Source organism: Oncorhynchus clarkii, chromosome 7 (assembly GCF_045791955.1).
Source record: "Oncorhynchus clarkii lewisi isolate Uvic-CL-2024 chromosome 7, UVic_Ocla_1.0, whole genome shotgun sequence".
NCBI classification, from domain to species: domain Eukaryota; kingdom Metazoa; phylum Chordata; class Actinopteri; order Salmoniformes; family Salmonidae; genus Oncorhynchus; species Oncorhynchus clarkii.
In genome coordinates this window covers 81,949,206-81,967,531 of record NC_092153.1, presented here as the reverse complement: position 1 = coordinate 81,967,531, position 18,326 = coordinate 81,949,206, and the positions used below count along the sequence as shown (strand labels likewise).

At 49.2% G+C, this 18,326-nt stretch overlaps 2 protein-coding genes across 3 annotated transcripts in view; one reads left to right on the top strand and one right to left on the bottom strand.

Annotated features, from left to right (window-relative positions):
• Window positions 1–18,326, top strand: part of LOC139413907 (ring finger protein 123) — a 257,740-nt gene that overhangs the window by 186,621 nt on the left and 52,793 nt on the right. The gene's annotated exons all lie outside the window — the stretch shown is intronic.
• Window positions 5,219–7,003, bottom strand: LOC139414483 (adhesion molecule with Ig-like domain 3). Its single transcript, XM_071162395.1, has one exon. It carries the CDS (start codon window positions 7,001–7,003, stop codon window positions 5,450–5,452), a length of 1,554 nt encoding a protein of 517 aa, XP_071018496.1. The 3' UTR covers window positions 5,219–5,449.

The following is an 18,326-nucleotide window of genomic DNA, read 5'->3' as shown; positions in this document are numbered from 1 at the left end:
CACAGTGCATGCAGAGGGTTGCAATGCGATTGAATTGAGGATTAGTTTAGCCAAAATATGCCATAATACCTATAATTGCCTTGTGTATCCAACAAAAAGATGCACTGTATAAGCTAACGTTTTTGATGAATTTAAGCAAAATTCCCCAAATTCCCAGGCTTAACTTCCCATGTAAAATTACCGGAAAGTTTCCGACCCTTGGTATGACACCTGATATGTTATCAGCATGTAGAATGGTTACTGAGGTATGACACCTGATATGTTATCAGCAGTGGAATGGTTTCTGAGGTATGACACCTGATATGTTATCAGCATGTAGAATGGTTACTGAGGTATGACACCTGATATGTTATCAGCAGTGGAATGGTTTCTGAGGTATGACACCTGATATGTTATCAGCATGTAGAATGGTTACTGAGGTATGACACCTGATATGTTATCAGCAGTAGAATGGTTACTGAGGTATGACACCTGATATGTTATCAGCATGTAGAATGGTTACTGAGGTATGACACCTGATATGTTATCAGCATGTAGAATGGTTACTGAGGTATGACACCTGATATGTTATCAGTATGTAGAATGGTTGCTGAGGTATGACACCTGATATGTTATCAGCAGTGGAATGGTTTCTGAGGTATGACACCTGATATGTTATCAGCATGTAGAATGGTTACTGAGGTATGACACCTGATATGTTATCAGCAGTGGAATGGTTTCTGAGGTATGACACCAGATATGTTATCAGCATGTAGAATGGTTACTGAGGTATGACACCTGATATGTTATCAGCATGTAGAATGGTTACTGAGGTATGACACCTGATATGTTATCAGCATGTAGAATGGTTACTGAGGTATGACACCTGATATGTTATCAGCATGTAGAATGGTTACTGAGGTATGACACCTGATATGTTATCAGTATGTAGAATGGTTGCTGAGGTATGACACCTGATATGTTATCAGCAGTAGAATGGTTACTGAGGTATGACACCTGATATGTTATCAGCAGTGGAATGGTTTCTGAGGTATGACACCTGATATGTTATCAGCATGTAGAATGGTTACTGAGGTATGACACCTGATATGTTATCAGCAGTAGAATGGTTACTGAGGTATGACACCTGATATGTTATCAGCATGTAGAATGGTTACTGAGGTATGACACCTGATATGTTATCAGCATGTAGAATGGTTACTGAGGTATGACACCTGATATGTTATCAGTATGTAGAATGGTTGCTGTGGTATGACACCTGATATGTTGTCAGCAGTGGAATGGTTTCTGAGGTATGACACCTGATATGTTATCAGCATGTAGAATGGTTACTGAGGTATGACACCTGATATGTTATCAGCAGTGGAATGGTTACTGAGGTATGACACCTGATATGTTATCAGCAGTAGAATGGTTACTGAGGTATGACACCTGATATGTTATCAGCAGTGGAATGGTTTCTGAGGTATGACACCTGATATGTTATCAGCATGTAGAATGGTTACTGAGGTATGACACCTGATATGTTATCAGCAGTAGAATGGTTACTGAGGTATGACACCTGATATGTTATCAGCATGTAGAATGGTTACTGAGGTATGACACCTGATATGTTATCAGCATGTAGAATGGTTACTGAGGTATGACACCTGATATGTTATCAGTATGTAGAATGGTTGCTGAGGTATGACACCTGATATGTTATCAGCAGTGGAATGGTTTCTGAGGTATGACACCTGATATGTTATCAGCATGTAGAATGGTTACTGAGGTATGACACCTGATATGTTATCAGCAGTGGAATGGTTACTGAGGTATGACACCTGATATGTTATCAGCAGTAGAATGGTTACTGAGGTATGACACCTGATATGTTATCAGCATGTAGAATGGTTTCTGAGGTATGACACCTGATATGTTATCAGCAGTGGAATGGTTACTGAGGTATGACACCTGATATGTTATCAGCAGTAGAATGGTTACTGAGGTATGACACCTGATATGTTATCAGTATGTAGAATGGTTACTGAGGTATGACACTTGATATGTTATCAGCAGTGGAATGGTTACTGAGGTATGACACCTGATATGTTATCAGCATGTAGAATGGTTACTGAGGTATGACACTTGATATGTTATCAGCAGTGGAATGGTTACTGAGGTATGACACCTGATATGTTATCAGCATGTAGAATGGTTACTGAGGTATGACACCTGATATGTTATCAGTATGTAGAATGGTTGCTGAGGTATGACACCTGATATGTTATCAGCAGTGGAATGGTTACTGAGGTATGACACCTGATATGTTATCAGCAGTAGAATGGTTACTGAGGTATGACACCTGATATGTTATCAGCATGTAGAATGGTTTCTGAGGTATGACACCTGATATGTTATCAGCAGTAGAATGGTTACTGAGGTATGACACCTGATATGTTATCAGCAGTAGAATGGTTACTGAGGTATGACACCTGATATGTTGTTATCAGCATGTAGAATGGTTTCTGAGGTATGACACCTGATATGTTATCAGCATGTAGAATGGTTACTGAGGTATGACACCTGATATGTTATCAGCATGTAGAATGGTTACTGAGGTATGACACCTGATATGTTATCAGCATGTAGAATGGTTACTGAGGTATGACACCTGATATGTTATCAGCAGTGGAATGGTTACTGAGGTATGACACCTGATATGTTATCAGCATGTAGAATGGTTACTGAGGTATGACACCTGATATGTTATCAGCAGTAGAAAGGTTTTAGGAAATCATATCTCATTTCAATAACAGCCCACTGATATTGCTGACCTGTCTCTCTCTGTTTCCTTCCTCGCTAGAATATTATATCTCTCTCACACACACACGTGTATAAACACAACACACACACACACTTCTCCTAAGCCACATACACACATGGCAATAACAAGCCATAATACATTTACCTCTGCGGTCCAAGAAGCATGATTTATTAACAGGTTGAAGAAAGAAAGGATGCAAGAGGAGGAGGAGGGTGGGGTAGGTGGTGAGGGAGGAAGGTGGGGTAGGTGGTGAGGGAGGGGGGTGGGGTATGTGGTGAGGGAGGAGGGTGGGGTATGTGGTGAGGGAGGAGGGTGGGGTACGTGGCGAGGGAGGAGGAGGGTGGGGTACGTGGCGAGGGAGGAGGAGGGTGGGGTACGTGGCGAGGGAGGAGGAGGGTGGGGTACGTGGCGAGTGAGGAGGAGAGTGGGGTACGTAGCGAGGGAGGAGGAGGGTGGGGTACGTGGCGAGGGAGGAGGAGGGTGGGGTACGTGGCGAGGGAGGAGGAGGGTGGGGTACGTGGCGAGGGAGGAGGAGGGTGGGGTACGTGGCGAGGGAGGAGGAGGAGGGTGGGGTACGTGGGAGGGAGGAGGAGGAGGGTGGGGTACGTGGCGAGGGAGGAGGAGGAGGGTGGGGTTACGTGGTGAGGGTGAAGGAGGGTGGTGAGGGTGGAGGAGGGTGGGGTACGTGGTGAGGGAGGAGGAGGGCGTGGTACGGGTTGAGGGAAGAGGGTAGGATACGTGGTGAGGGTTGGGGGCAGGAGGGTGGGGTACGTGGTGAGGGTTGGGGGGAGGAGGGTGGGGTACGTGGTGAGGGAGGAGGGTGGGGTACGTGGTGAGAGAGGAGGGTGGGGTACGTGGTGAGAGAGGAGGGTGGGGTACGTGGTGAGGGAGGAGGGTGGGGTACGTGGTGAGGGAGGAGGGTGGGGTACGTGGTGAGGGAGGAGGAGGGTGGGGTCGGTGGTGAGGGAGGAGGAGGGTGGGGTACGTGGTGAGGGAGGAGGAGGGTGGGGTACGTGGTGAGGGAGGAGGAGGGTGGGGTACGTGGTGAGGGAGGAGGAGGGTGGGGTACGTGATGCGTGAGGAGGAGGGTGGTGAGGGTGGAGGAGGGTGGGGTACGTGGTGAGGGAGGAGGAGGGCGGGGTACGTGGTGAGGGAAAAGGGTAGGATACGTGGTGAGGGTTGGGGGCAGGAGGGTGGGGTACGTGGTGAGGGTTGGGGGGAGGAGGGTGGGGTACGTGGTGAGGGAGGAGGGTGGGGTACGTGGTGAGGGTGGAGGAGGAGGCTAGGGTACCTGGTGAGGGTTGGGGGGAGGAGGGGGGTGGGGTACGTGGGAAGGGTAGGAGGAGGGTGGGGGTACGTGTTGACTGAAGAGGAACATAATTCCATTTGGAAAACAGCGAGCTGTTGGAGTGTCCTCCTGTCAATCCAGGAACAAACGTACCATAACAGGTACATCAGCTCTCTTGTCACTTTGTCGCTCAATATTCTGTATCCGTCGGTGTCAGTAGCGGATGAAAAAGCATCCGTAAGAAAGGTGTTAAGAGCAGAAACAGCCCCCTCTGTCCTCACAGTGAAACCACGGCCCAGTCTCTTAATAACTAAGAAATAAATGGATGGATCTATTTTGCCACGAAAAAAAAAACTGTCTCTTTCTGCTGAACTGTTCTGCACACACACTGTGTTCCTGTTTCTTCCTTTCTTTGTTTGTTATCCGACAGCTAAGCGAAGGTAGGAATCCACCAGGACTTTACAGTGGGGTTTCAAATCACATTTCTCTACTGCTAGTTTCATATATATATAAAATAAAAAAAGATAAAAGCCTTAACATTGTTGTTTCTCTATTCTACTAAAGGTCACATTCATTCTGCTTAAAGGTATACTTTGTAAATATGCTTCTGCTAGTCATCTAACTTGCTATCTTTAGGCTACTTGCTATAAAAAGGTTTCAAGCTGTACACTTATGGCTGATTTTTGTTCAAATTTTCTTAGACAAGGCATTCATACACTAGCTCTGGTTTTATTAAAGGTTTGAAGCCGTGCTAACAGGGACAGCTCTATCCTGCTTTGTTTTGATATAGTTCTAGATATACACCCGGTATTGCGTTGCAAAACTCTGTTAACTTTCTCAAAGTTCCCTGGTTTTCCAGAACTCCTGGTTTCAAGAATTCACGGATTTCTGCTTATTTCCTCGTAACCAGGATTTCTGGGAAATCGGGGGAATGTTTTGAGAAAGTTAAAAGAATGTTGCAGCCCTAGTCCAGAAGCACTGTTTCTCACTCAACATGCAGGATCCTTGCAGTTCCACTCCTCAGAAAGGCAGTCCAGTCAAACCTGGCCTGGGCCAGTTGAGTTTGTGCTGGATGTTAATTTCTCTGCTCTTTCGCTGTCTTGCTCTCCATCTCCCTGCCTATCTGTTCCTCTCTCTATTTCTGTCTCTCAATCTCCCTCTTGTGGTGTCTTCTGCCTCACCTCTGGGTGGCAATGCCATCTATCTATCCTACTCTTGACAGGCAGTGTCTAACTCTCTGCCCTGCCTGGTGGGTAACCCAACCCACTATCTCTGCTAGTGGGGTGGGGTGGGACAGAGGAGGCAGGTGTTGGGTAGAGGGAAGGTACAGTAGGAGATGGCTTGTCTGCCTGGTGCTATGGCACGATGGGTGAGTCTGAGAAGACTGAGGTGATGGAGTGGCCTGAAACCGAGACTGGGGACAGCGCACCTGTAGCCGCCCTTAGCCGGCCGTTCTGCACTTCTTTGATGGGTTCCAGAAACACCACATGCTTGTTGTTACTGACCTTGCGGCCTGGGCCCTCTGTGGTGGCGGGCGGGGTGGGGGTCAGGATTGAGGACTGGGCACTGCACTGGTCATTGGCCGGGCTGGGGGTACCCGGCAGAGGGGGCTGCTTGTGGCACCAGCAGTGGCAGGGGGTCAGGTAAAGGTACATGAGGACCAGAACGAGGGTCGTCACGCACCCTATGAGGGTCGTAAACCCCGTGTTGAAGGGCTCGGTTTCGTCTTGTCGCATCAACACCGTCACGTTCACTTCCCATGACTCGTTCCTCTTAGTCCCGTCGAAAACCTTGCACCAGTACACGCCGGAGTCCTCGACCTGCGCCGACACAATCTCCAGACTGCCGTTGGCGTGCATGCGGAGAGTGCCGTTGTTCTCCGGCGGGGCACCTGCCCCGTGGTGAGGCGAAACCCACAAGTAGGTTAGGTGCTGTCCTTTGAGCATGGTGTGACAGTCCAGAACCACGGCGTCTCCTTCGTACACCAGCAGGCTTCCCTCAGGCTCCCATAGAGCTCCAGCCACTGCCGTGCTGCACTTCAAGTTCACTTCAAAGAAGCGCCTGTGGTGGAAAAATTTAACGGATGCCTTGTGTTCCCCATACACCAGGCAGGTGTGCTCCTCCCGGAAGTCACTGACCGAGGGGAACCCCTTCTGCTCCCAGCGCCGGAACATATTGTACATTTCGCATTCGCAGATCAGGGTGTTGTTGTGGAGGAAGAGTCCGCTCTGCAAGGCCGCCGGTAGGGTCTCGATGTCCACCAGGGGGAGTTTGGACATGCTGTTGGAGGACAGGTCCATGGTGGCTAGGAAGGGGTGGCTGTCCTCCTGGATGGAGAAGGGGAAGTCCGTGAGGCGGTTGTGGCTGATGTAGACCTTGCGTAGGTTGCCGAGCGCCTCCAAGGCCTTGCTCTCCACGCGGACGATGCGGTTGTTGAAGAGCAGCAGCTCCTCCAATCCTGTCAGCTCCAGGAAGTAGTGCACCTCTACCTTTTCCAGCTGATTGGATGACAGGTCCAGTTGTCGTAGCGCGCTGCTGTTCCAGAAGGTTCCGGGCTCGAGGCATTTCAGAGAGTTGTGAGCCAGGCGGAGAGACTCCAGACGGGGCAGCGCAGCAAAGCTCCCCTTCTTCAGCTCCTTCAGGCGGTTGTGATTGAGGTCCAGGGTGGTGGTGTACACGGGCAGCTCGGAGGGCAGTGCCTTCAGACCCTTGTCGACGCAGCTGAGGATGTCGGAGCAACACAGGCAGCCCTTGGGACATCTACTGGCCCCGACCCCAGACTCACTTGCCCCTACCCCGGGCTCAGCCGCGACCCCTGTCTCAGCCCTGACCCCGGCTTGCTGCAGCAGGAGCACTAGGAGGAGAGAGTTCAGCACCAGAGGGGTAGTTACAGCCTGAGACCTGAGCATTGTGCTGACGGGACACGACAAGGGGACGAGAGAGTGACACCAGGAATTTGTATGTCTGTCCGTGAGGCTCCTGGTTGGTGCACAGTCTCTTTGTTTTGGTTGATCCACAGTCTTTCTTCCTCAATAAAAGTTTGGTAGGCGCACAGTCTTTCTCTCTTTGTCTCCCTCTCTGTCTCTCAACAGGAGCGGAGTTGGAGGTTGGTGTACTCTCGGTCTCAACGGGATCTTGGAGTGGTGGCGGTTTGGGGGATATACGAGCTACAGCTGTATCGTAGCAGCAGAGCGAGTGAAAGCTGCCATAGCGGCCTGCCCCTCCACTGCAGGGCAGTAGACCAGACGGGAGGAGAGAAGAATTAGCAAATGGAAGGCAGTTTAGCTAGTTCAATAGCTGTAAAAGTCTCTGTCCCTGCCCAGGTTGGGGAAACCCAAGAAAAGTTCATTTCATGTGACTGAGAGACGAAGGGAATACAAGGATCCCTGACAAAAAGAAAAAGCACATCATTTCACTCTATTTCTGCATCACAGCTTTTAGTGATTACGCTCCTCACCTCCTTGAAAGTCCATTAAAATGTCTTATCACATGGGTTAGTCCTGGGAACTGTTGCTGCGGCGGGACTCATCAGAGTAGCCCATTATAAAACTGGGCGCTGGTCCGGAGGTTTAATTATAACACGTGGAGATGTCCTGAAGAAGAACAAACCATGTTTAGAACAAGAGTGGCTTTATTGTCCGTTTTGTCCACGGAGATGGACCGGTGTACTTTTCTCTTGATGGACTGGTGTACTTTTCTCTTGATGGACTGTTGTACTTATCTCTTGCTGTCTCCGGTCCTTGTGAGCTAAAGGAGGTGCTTTAAAGAATCACCAATTGTCCGATACTGTTAATCTTAGCCTACCCAGAAAAACAAAACCCAGTTTTGTGGGGAATCCGTAGTCCCACTGCCTCTTGTGACGGAGCAAAACACCTTTTTCTCACAGTTGTAATGTAAATGTCCTTTTCGTCCAGCCATAAGAGTTATAGGTCACTAAACAAGCTGTCTGCGACAGACAGTGCGAGCAGCGAGTGAGCAAGGGAGGGGTTTGAAATAAGTCAACATTCTGTCTAGCTCGCTTAACGCAATCATACAGCCAGTTCTCTCTCTCTCTCTTTCTCTCTCTCTCTCTCTCTCTCTCTCACTCTCTCTCTCTTTCTCTCGGTCGATACAATCTCCCCCTCTCCCTTCAACTGGCGGATGATGAGTGCACTCCCCAGGAGTATTGTATAGAAAAAGAAGATGTGTACTGCTCCGACCAAAACCTCCAGAATCTTTCCCCTTCACGTCGTCTTCTCTGATCACACACAGGGGTCTTAGTAAAGACAAGCTGTGTTCTCGGTGGCTGCGATGCGATGCACCTTATTTACAATCAAGTTCATCATCAGGGCTTCATGGAACACACCGGATTCCAAATAAAGGAAAAGTTGGGGTATCTAGTATCCAGGATTTTCCTCTGCTCCGGTTGGCTGTAGTATCCAGGATTTTCCTCTGCTCCGGTTGGCTGTAGTATCCAGGATTTTCCTCTGCTCCGGTTGGCTGTAGTATCCAGGATTTTCCTCTGCTCCGGTTGGCTGTAGTATCCAGGGGGAAATCAGCTGTAAGACGGGTTCCTATGGTATCCAGAGAGAGAGAAGTGTGAGGGAGGGTTGTGACTCTCTCTGTGTGGCTGCTCTGTGTTGAGTGGAGGGACTATAGGAGCTTCTGGTCTTTTCCCAAGGCTCCACACAATGCAGCTCTCTCTCTCTCTCGCGCTCTCTCTCTCTCATATTTAATCCTCCCTGCCTTTTGATAAACGCTTCAGTCCCTCCCTCTCTCTTTCCTTGCCCATTCACCATGCAGTTTGACTGCTCTCTTTCCCTCTGTGATACGCATGCTATCTCCCTCTCTCCCTCTCTCCCTCCTCTCTCTCTCTCTCTCTCTCTCTCTCTCTCTCTCTCTCTCTCTCCCCCCCTCTCTTCTCTCTCCTCTCTCTCTCTCCCCTCTTCTCTCTCTCTCTCCCCTCTCTCTCTCTGTGCTATGCCTGCTCCCTTCTCCCTCTCCCCTCTCTTCTTTCTCCCCTCTCTTCTCTCTCCCCTCTCTTCTCTCTCTCTCTCCCCTCTCTTCTCTCTCTCTCTCCCCCCTATCTTCTCTCTCTCCCTCCCCTCTTCTCTCTCTCTCTCCCCCCTCTCTCTCTCTGTGCTATGCCTGCTCTCTTCTCTCTCCCCTCTCTTCTCTCTCCCCTCTCTTCTCCTCTCTCTCTCTCTCTCTCTCTGTCTCTGTCTCTGTCTCTCTCTCTCTCTCTCTCTCTCTCTCTCTCTCTCTGTGCTTCGCCTGCTTTCTTCTCTTTCTCACTGTGTTGTGGGGGTTTCTGTACGGCAGCAGTGATTGGTCAGAGATTATATCTGTTTCCCTTCGTTCTCTCCCCCCTTCCAACTGTCTCCCCCTCCCTGTCCCACCCCCACCTCTCTCCCCCCTTCCCCCCACCTCTCCCCCTCTCTCTCCCCCCTTCACCTGTCTCCCCCTCTCTCTCCCCCCTTCACCTGTCTCCCCCTCTTTCTCCCCCCTTCACCTGTCTCCCCCCCTTCACCTGTCTCCCCCTCTTTCTCCCCCCCTTCACCTGTCTCCCCCTCTTTCTCCCCCCTTCACCTGTCTCCCCATCTCTCTCCCCCTCTCTCTCTCCCCCGTCTCCCCCTCTCTCTCTCCCCCCGTCTCCCCCTCTCTCTCCCCCTCTCTCTCCCCCCCTCCACCTGTCTCCCCCTCTCTCTCCCCCCTCCACCTCTCTCCCCCCCTCCACCTGTCTCCCCCTCTCTCTCCCCCCCTCCACCTGTCTCCCCCTCTCCACCTGTCTCCCCCTCTCTCTCCCCCCTCCACCTCTCTCCCCCCCTCCACCTGTCTCCCCCTCTCTCTCCCCCCCTCCACCTGTCTCCCCCTCTCTCTCCCCCCTCCACCTGTCTCCCCCTCTCTCCCCCCCTCCACCTGTCTCCCCCTCTCTCTCCCCCCCTCCACCTGTCTCCCCCTCTCTCTCCCCCCTCCACCTGTCTCCCCCCCTCTCTCCCCCCTCCACCTGTCTCCCCCTCTCTCTCCCCCCCTCCACCTGTCTCCCCCTCTCTCTCCCCCCGTCCACCAGTCTCCCCCTCTCTCTCCCACCGTCCACCAGTCTCCCCCTCTCTCTCCCCCCTCCACCTGTCTCCCCCTCTCTCCCCCCCCCTCCACCTGTCTCCCCCTCTCTCTCCCCCCCTCCACCTGTCTCCCCCTCTCTCTCCCCCCTCCACCTGTCTCCCCCTCTCTCACCCCCTCCACCTGTCTCCCCCTCTCTCTGTCTCCCCCTCTCTCTCCCCCCTCCACCTGTCTCCCCCTCTCTCTCCCCCCTCCACCTGTCTCCCCCCCTCTCTCCCCCCTCCACCTGTCTCCCCCTCTCTCTCCCCCCCTCCACCTGTCTCCCCCTCTCTCTCCCCCCCTCCACCTGTCTCCCCCTCTCTCTCCCCCCCTCCACCTGTCTCCCCCTCTCTCTCCTCCCTCCACCTATCTCCCCCTCTCTCTCCCCCCTCCACCTGTCTCCCCCTCTCTCTCCCCCCCTCCACCTGTCTCCCCCTCTCTCCCCCCCTCCACCTGTCTCCCCCTCTCTATCCCCCCTCCACCTGTCTCCCCCCTCTCCCCCCTCCACCTGTCTCCCCCCTCTCCCCTCCTCCACCTGTCTCCCCCCTCTCCCCCCTCCACCTGTCTCCCCCTCTCTCTCCCCCCCTCCACCTGTCTCCCCCTCTCTCCCCCCTCCACGTGTCTCCCCCACCCTCCCTCCACCTGTCTCCCCCTCTCTCTCCCCCCTCTCCACCTGTCTCCCCCCTCCACCTGTCTCCCCCTCTCTCCCCCCCTCCACCTGTCTCCCCCTCTCTCCCCCCTCCACCTGTCTCCCCCTCTCTCCCCCCTCCACCTGTCTCCCCCTCTCTCTCCCCCTCCACCTGTCTCCCCCTCTCTCTCTCCCCCCCTCCACCTGTGTCCCCCTCTCTCTCCCCCCTCCACCTGTGTCCCCCCCTCCAACTGTGTCTCTCCCCAGTAATATGAATTATCATCATAGCATTTACATAAGAATTTGCCCGTCTGTTTGCGTATGCCGAAGAACTTCTTTGCTCTTTAAAAGTGTGCGTGCGTCTATCTCTGAGTGCTGCTGTGAGGGAAGAGAACCTTCATTATCATCCTCGTTGGTTTGTTTCTCAGTAAAAAATGTATTGTGTGAGTGCTGTCTGTCACACAGCATTTAGCTATGTAGCTACAGCCTCCCCCATGGGTCTGAGACCCCTACACACCTACACACACACACACCTACACACACACCTACACACATACACACCTACACACACACACACACACACCTACACACCTACACACCTACACATACACACCTACACACACCTACACACACACACCTACACACACACACCTACACATACACACCTACACACACACACCTACACACACACACACCTACGCACACACACCTACACACACCTACACACACACACACACACACCTACACACACGCACACACACACCTACACACACGCACACACACTTACACACACATCTACACACACACCTACATACACACCTACACACACACACACACGAACAGATGCAAGCATGCTGTGAGGCTTGTACGTTGTCATCAGAGGGATATTTCCGGATCACCGGATGACATGTTGTAGACAGTAAATGAAGGGTCTGACTCTGGGGAAGTAGATGAAGGGCTTCATTGCCAAAATCCCAAAGTGTCCCTTTAACCTGTTGAGACACTAGGGGCAGTATTTTCATTTTTGGAGAAAAAAAAAACGTTCCCATTTTTAAACAGGATATTTTGTCAGGACAAGATGCTAGAATATGCATATAATTGACAGCTTTGGATAGAAAATACTCTAACGTTTCCAAAACTGTAAAGATGTTGTCTGTGAGTATAACAGAACTGATGTTGCAGGCGAAAGCCTGAGAAAAATCCAATCCGGAAGTGCCCCAGGTTTTGAAAGCGCTGCGTGCCAATGAGTCCCCATTGAGCTGTGAATGTGCTATGAACCAGCTTACGCTTTCTACGTATTCCCCAAGGTGTCTACAGCATTGTGACGTAGTTTTACGCATTTATGTTGAAGAATAGCCGTAAGGGACCACATTGAGCAAGTGGTCACATGATGCTCCCGGAGAGAAAATCTCACGTAAAGTACAGAGGTAGCCATTATTCCAATCGCTTCTACTGAGAAACCAGTAGAAGCGATTGAATAGATATGTGAAAAACACCTTGAGGATTGATTCTAAACAACGTTTGCCATGTTTCTGTCGATATTCTGGAGGGCCGAGTGTCTCTGGGTTTTCGCTCCGCCCTTAGAAAAGAACAACCAAAAACCCACTCGGCCCTCCGTGAAATGAGTTTTACAGGCTAAAGGGGGACGATATTACAGACGAATCGTCCTGGACTGGTTCTTCTTAGGAATAGACAGATTAGAGGAAGACAGAAAAGAAGTGTATTCCCCCCCCCCCCCATCTGCGAAGAGCAGTTCCTCGTCAGAATCCTTGTTTAGCCTTGTAGTGGATACGATCACATCACTTCAAATGCAGCTTGTGCAAAGTTAACGAACACGTAATCAGATGTTTTATCGTCCTACTCCTGTCGTCGGAGGAGGAGGAGGATTGATTACCAACCAAGTTTAGCGAGGCAAGGTAAAAAGCAGAAGAACAATGTACTTTCTGAACATAGCCATCAGATGTCCGGTGTTTTTCATGGTCATCACTCACTCACTGGTGCGTTTGCCAAGGTCCCGACGTCAGTGTTATCTATATCTGCTTTACACAGCCGGCACGCCAACGTGACTTTTACGTTCAACAGAACATGTCTTTATACTTCATATTTATCATATTTAACCTTTATTTAACTAGGCAAGTCAGTTAAGAACAAATTCTTATTTTCAATGACGGCCTCGGAACAGTGGGTTAACTGCCTTGTTCAGGGGCAGAAGGACAGATTTGTACCTTGTCAGCTCGGGGGTTTGAACTTGCAACCTTCCGGTTACTAGTCCAACGCTCTAACCACTAGGCTACCCTGCCGCCCATATAGTTAGCCTTACTCTAAAATTATGTTTTTTTTTTTCCCCCTCAATCTACATATAAATAGATATCAATCTGTATAAAAAAAACTGATATTACATTTACATGTGGCAAAGAAGGGGGTCGAGTGGTAAATGGCAGATATATGAGAGCAGAACTAATAAACGGGCTCTGCCCGATCACTAAAATGGCCACCCGATCATAACTACAGATCACTAAATGGCCGACTGCCAAAACTACAAGTCCCAGAAGCAAGGGGAACCCTCAGAAGGTGGAGCCGACCCACAGATAAAGGGTCAAGAAAAACCAGGAAGGGAGAGAGAGAGAGGGCTGGAAGGATCTATGAACAATAGAGGAAAAGACGATAGAGATTGGCTGGATTTACCGTGTATGAGCTGGATTGTTTTGGATTTACCTTTTGGCGTTTGGACCTGGACCTACCGAGAACCCGATTCGTGTACCGAACCCTGCTATCCTTGACCTCGCCTACGGCCTGGGTGGACCAGGACGGAGAAACAAACACACAGGTACTGTCCTGTTCGAAATAACTCTCATTCTGGGGTGATTTGGTGACAGTTTCTCACTTAATTTGTGACAAACCCTCCTAACCTTGAAGAGGTTTGCCACAGTACTCAGACCCTTTACACACCTGTATTTGGGGAGTTCCTCTCATTCTTCTCTGCAGATCCTCTGTCAGGTTGGATGGGGAGCGTCCCTGCACTGCTATTTTCAGGGCTCTCCAGAGATGTTCATCGGGTTGAAGTTCGAACGTTGTCCTGTTGGAAGGTGAACCGTCACCCCAGTCTGAGGTTCTGAGCGCTCTGCAGGTTTTTATCAAGGATCTCTCTGTACTTTGCTCCGTTCATCTTTCCCTCGATCTTGACTAGTCTCCTAGTCCCTGCCGCATAAAAACATCCCCACAGCATGATGCTGCCACTACCATGCTTCACCGTAGGGATGGTGGAAAACATCCCCACAGCATGATGCTGCCACCACCATGCTTCACCGTAGGGATGGTGGAAAACATCCCCACAGCATGATGCTGCCACCACCATGCTTCACCGTAGGGATGGTGCCCGGTTTCCTCCAGACGTGACGCTTGGCATTCAGGGCAAAGAGTTCAATCTTGGTTTCATCAGATCATAAAATCTTGTTTCTCATGGTATGAGAGTCCAAGTGGGCTGTCATGTGCCTTTTACTGAGGAGTGTCTTCTGTCTGGGCACTCTACCATAAAGGACTGATTGGTGGAGGGCTGCAGAGATGGTTGTCTTTATGGAAGGTTCTCCCATCTCCACAGAGGAGCCTTGACAAAGTGATCACCGGGTTCTTGGTCACCTCTCTGACCAAAGCCCTTCTCCCCCGATTTCTTAGTTTTGCCCGGTGGCCAGCTCTAGGAAGAGTCTTGGTGGTTCCAAACGTCTTCCGTTAAAACATTTTCTATTTTCTTCCATGTTCTTGGGGACCTTCAATGCTGCAGACATTTTTTGGTACCCTTCCCCAGATCTGTGCCTCGACACAATCCTGTCTCGGAGCTCTACGGACAATTCCTTCGAACTCATGGCTTGGTTTTTGCTCTGACATGCACGGTCAACTGTGGGACATATAGACAGGTGTGTGTCTTTACAAATCATGTCCAATCAATTGAATTTTCCACAGGTGGATTCCAATCAAGTTGTAGAAACATCTCAAGGATGATCAATGGAAACAGGATGCACCTGAGCCCAATTTCGAGTCTCATAGCAAAGGGTCTGAATACTTATGTAAATAAGGTATTACTGTTTTTTATTTGTAATAAATAAATAAATAAAACTTTTCGCTTTTTCATTATGGGGTGTTGTGATGTCGTTATGGGGTGTTGTGATGTCGTTATGGGGTGTTGTGATGTCGTTATGGGGTGTTGTGATGTCGTTATGGGGTGTTGTGATGTCGTTATGGGGTGTTGTGATGACGTTATGGGGTATTGTGATGTCGTTATGGGGTGTTGTGATGTCGTTATGGGGTGTTGTGATGACGTTATGGGGTGTTGTGATGTCGTTATGGGGTGTTATTTGTAGACTGATGAGCAAAAACAAATCATCGATTTTAGAATAAAGCTGTAACGTAACAACAGGTGGAAAAGGTCAAGGAGTCTGAACACTTTCCCAATGCACTGTGGTGCCTACAGTGTTTACCTACAGTGTTTACCTACAGTGTCTACCTACAGTGTTTACATAGTGTTTATCTACAGTGTTTACATAGTGTTTAGCTACAGTGTTTACCTACAGTGTTTACCTACAGTGTTTACCTACAGTGTTTACCTACAGTGTTTACATAGTGTTTACCTACAGTGTTTACCTACAGTGTTTACCTACAGTGTTTACCTACAGTGTTTACCTACAGTGTTTACCTACAGTGTTTACCTACAGTAGTTTCAGAAAACCAGCCAAGCTAATCGCTCCTTTTAGCTCAGGCACCTGGACAGAAGTGAAAAGACACTGTGTGAAGGATGACAACAACAACAGTGCTGGCGTTTGTCTTCTGTCACGAGAAGCTAATGATTTTTCTTACCTATTCCCTGGCAGTTGATAAGTAATCCGAGTGGAACTATTTTGTACGATACGTTCCTGGACAGTTTTCCTCTCTGGTTCAATAGCAGCGCTAAGCTTCCTACAAAATGAAATGTCACAGAAGACCTACATCAAATCAAATCTAATGTATTTATAAAGCCCTTCGTACATCAGCTGATATCTCAAAGTGCTGTACAGAAACCCAGCCTAAAACCCACAAACGGCAAGCAATGCAGGTGTAGAAGCACGGTGGCTAGGAAAAACTCTAGCATTTTGTCATCCGTCCTAAAGGTCGTTGTTGTAGAAAACTGGTCCCTCGGCCAATTAAATTCCCCATTGTACAAAAAAAAAAACAATACAATGAGTAGAAGAAATGAAGACGAGATAGATATGCTAGATGGAGACAGAGAGCGAGACATGGAGAGAGAAGAGGAAGCAGACGGAGAGAGGAAACCCCTAGGGTTAACACTACCTCTTATCTGTTTGCCTGCAAACAGTGGTGCTGGATTGGCTCTGCCTGCCTCCTTGTGATGACACTGCGAGGGGTCAGAGATCGGGCTAGGGAAGCTCTGAAGACTCCATGGTGCTCATTACTACAGCTACTAACCTCTGAGGCCCTGAGGGCTCTCGTTCTGTCTGGCTGAGACACATTGGTGGAAACGTCTCGATATGCAGAGAGAGATGCTGGATGAAACGCTGGTTTGTGTACCTAGTGACTATATGAAAAGGGGCTTGAAAACGGAGGGTAGATTGAATCGTTGTCGTCTGAAAGTACTGAAGAGATAGAAGACAGAGAGGGAGTAGATGAAGAATCCACGTGTGTGCGTGTGTGTTATTTGTTCATTAAGATGTCTGTATATTGTGTAGTTTAAAAGGAGATGCATTACAATGCCCCTGTCTTGATAGAACACAACTTTGACAAAAGACTGCATTTTTTTTTTACATTTATGACTCCAGGCCAGACACACACACAGACAGACAGTACATAGTACACAATGGACAGTTTTCTAAACTCTTTTGTTACATCGATTCACTGTGGTAATTATTCTGAAACATTTCTTTCTCATGAATCAATCTTCTTTTGTTGTTATTTTGAGAAACCGTGTCTTTTGTCTGCTGGTCGGCTACAATCTGACAACAGAGAAGGTCACGGTCTAGTCGTGCTGATGGGACGTGGCGTGTGTGTGTGTGTGTGTGTGTGTGTGTGTGTGTGTGTGTCATGTGCTGATGGAATGTGTCATTGTGTGTGTGTCAAATGTGCTGATGGGGTGTGTGTGTGTGTGTGTGTGTGTGTGTGTGTGTGTGTGTGTGTGTGTGTCATGTGCTGATGGGATGTGTCATTGTGTGTGTGTCATGTGCTGATGGGATGTGTCATTGTGTGTGTGTGTGTGTGTGTCAAATATGCTGATGTGATGTCATATTGGTGTGTATTTGTGTATCAAAGGAGTCCAGTGACGAGAACAACATGACGTGTGTGTGTGTGTGTCTGTGTGCGCGCTGATGGTATCCACCGTTTTGTCTCCTTTTGATCGTCTGGAATAACATGCCCTATAATCCCCGCCTCACAGGCATTGGAAGAATGGTTCCAATTTTGTTTCAAGACCAACCTCTATGCTTACAGAAGGGCAGAAACAACCAAACTGGTAGATCAGTAGATCATCTTGTCTGAATAAGAAGATTAAGCTTTCTGTGACAATAGAAGAAGAACCTAGAGAGAGAAAATAGACTGTCTGAGCTGTCACCTCCAGCTTCACTGTCAATATAATGCAGTACAGACAGTCTGGGCTGTCACCTCCAGCTTCACTGCCAATATAATGCAGTACAGACAGTCTGAGCTGTCACCTCCAGCTTCACTGTCAATATAATGCAGTACAGACGGTCTGGGCTGTCACCTCCAGCTTCACTGCCAATATAATGCAGTACAGACAGTCTGAGCTGTCACCTCCAGCTTCACTGTCAATATAATGCAGTACAGACAGTCTGGGCTGTCACCTCCAGCTTCACTGCCAATATAATGCAGTACAGACAGTCTGAGCTGTCACCTCCAGCTTCACTGCCAATATAATGCAGTACAGACAGTCTGGGCTGTCACCTCCAGCTTCACTGCCAATATAATGCAGTACAGGCAGTCTGGGCTATCACCTCCAGCTTCACTGCCAATATACTGCAGTACAGACAGTCTTGGCTGTCACCTCCAGCTTCACTGCCAATATACTGCAGTACAGACAGTCTGGGCTGTCACCTCCAGCTTCACTGCCAATACACTGCAGTACAGACAGACAATACAGACAGCAGTACAGACGCAAGTCATTTTTACATTACTCACTTTAGGCTACTTAACCAGTAAGGAGCCTCTGGGGTGTGGTATATGGCCAATATACCACAGCTAAGGCCTGTTCTTACGCACGACGCAACACAGAGTTCCTGGGTACAGCCCTTAGCCGTGGTATATCGGCCAAATATCACAAACCCCAGAGGTGCCTTATTGCTGTTATAAACTGGTTACCAATGTAATTTGAGCATGTTTTGTCATGCCCATGCTATACAGTCTGATATACCACGGCTGTCTTCATAATTTGACATAGAATATACAGTATGAGAGATGTGTGTATATATATATACTTCTCATACTAGTTGTATTACTGCTTTTTCTGTTTTGACTTTTATATTTGCCATTTG

What these genes read in the sequence shown, in the direction of transcription:
- LOC139414483 (XM_071162395.1), bottom strand. Translation starts at nt 7,003, where the DNA reads ATGCTCAGGTCTCAGGCTGTAACTACCCCTCTGGTGCTGAACTCTCTC.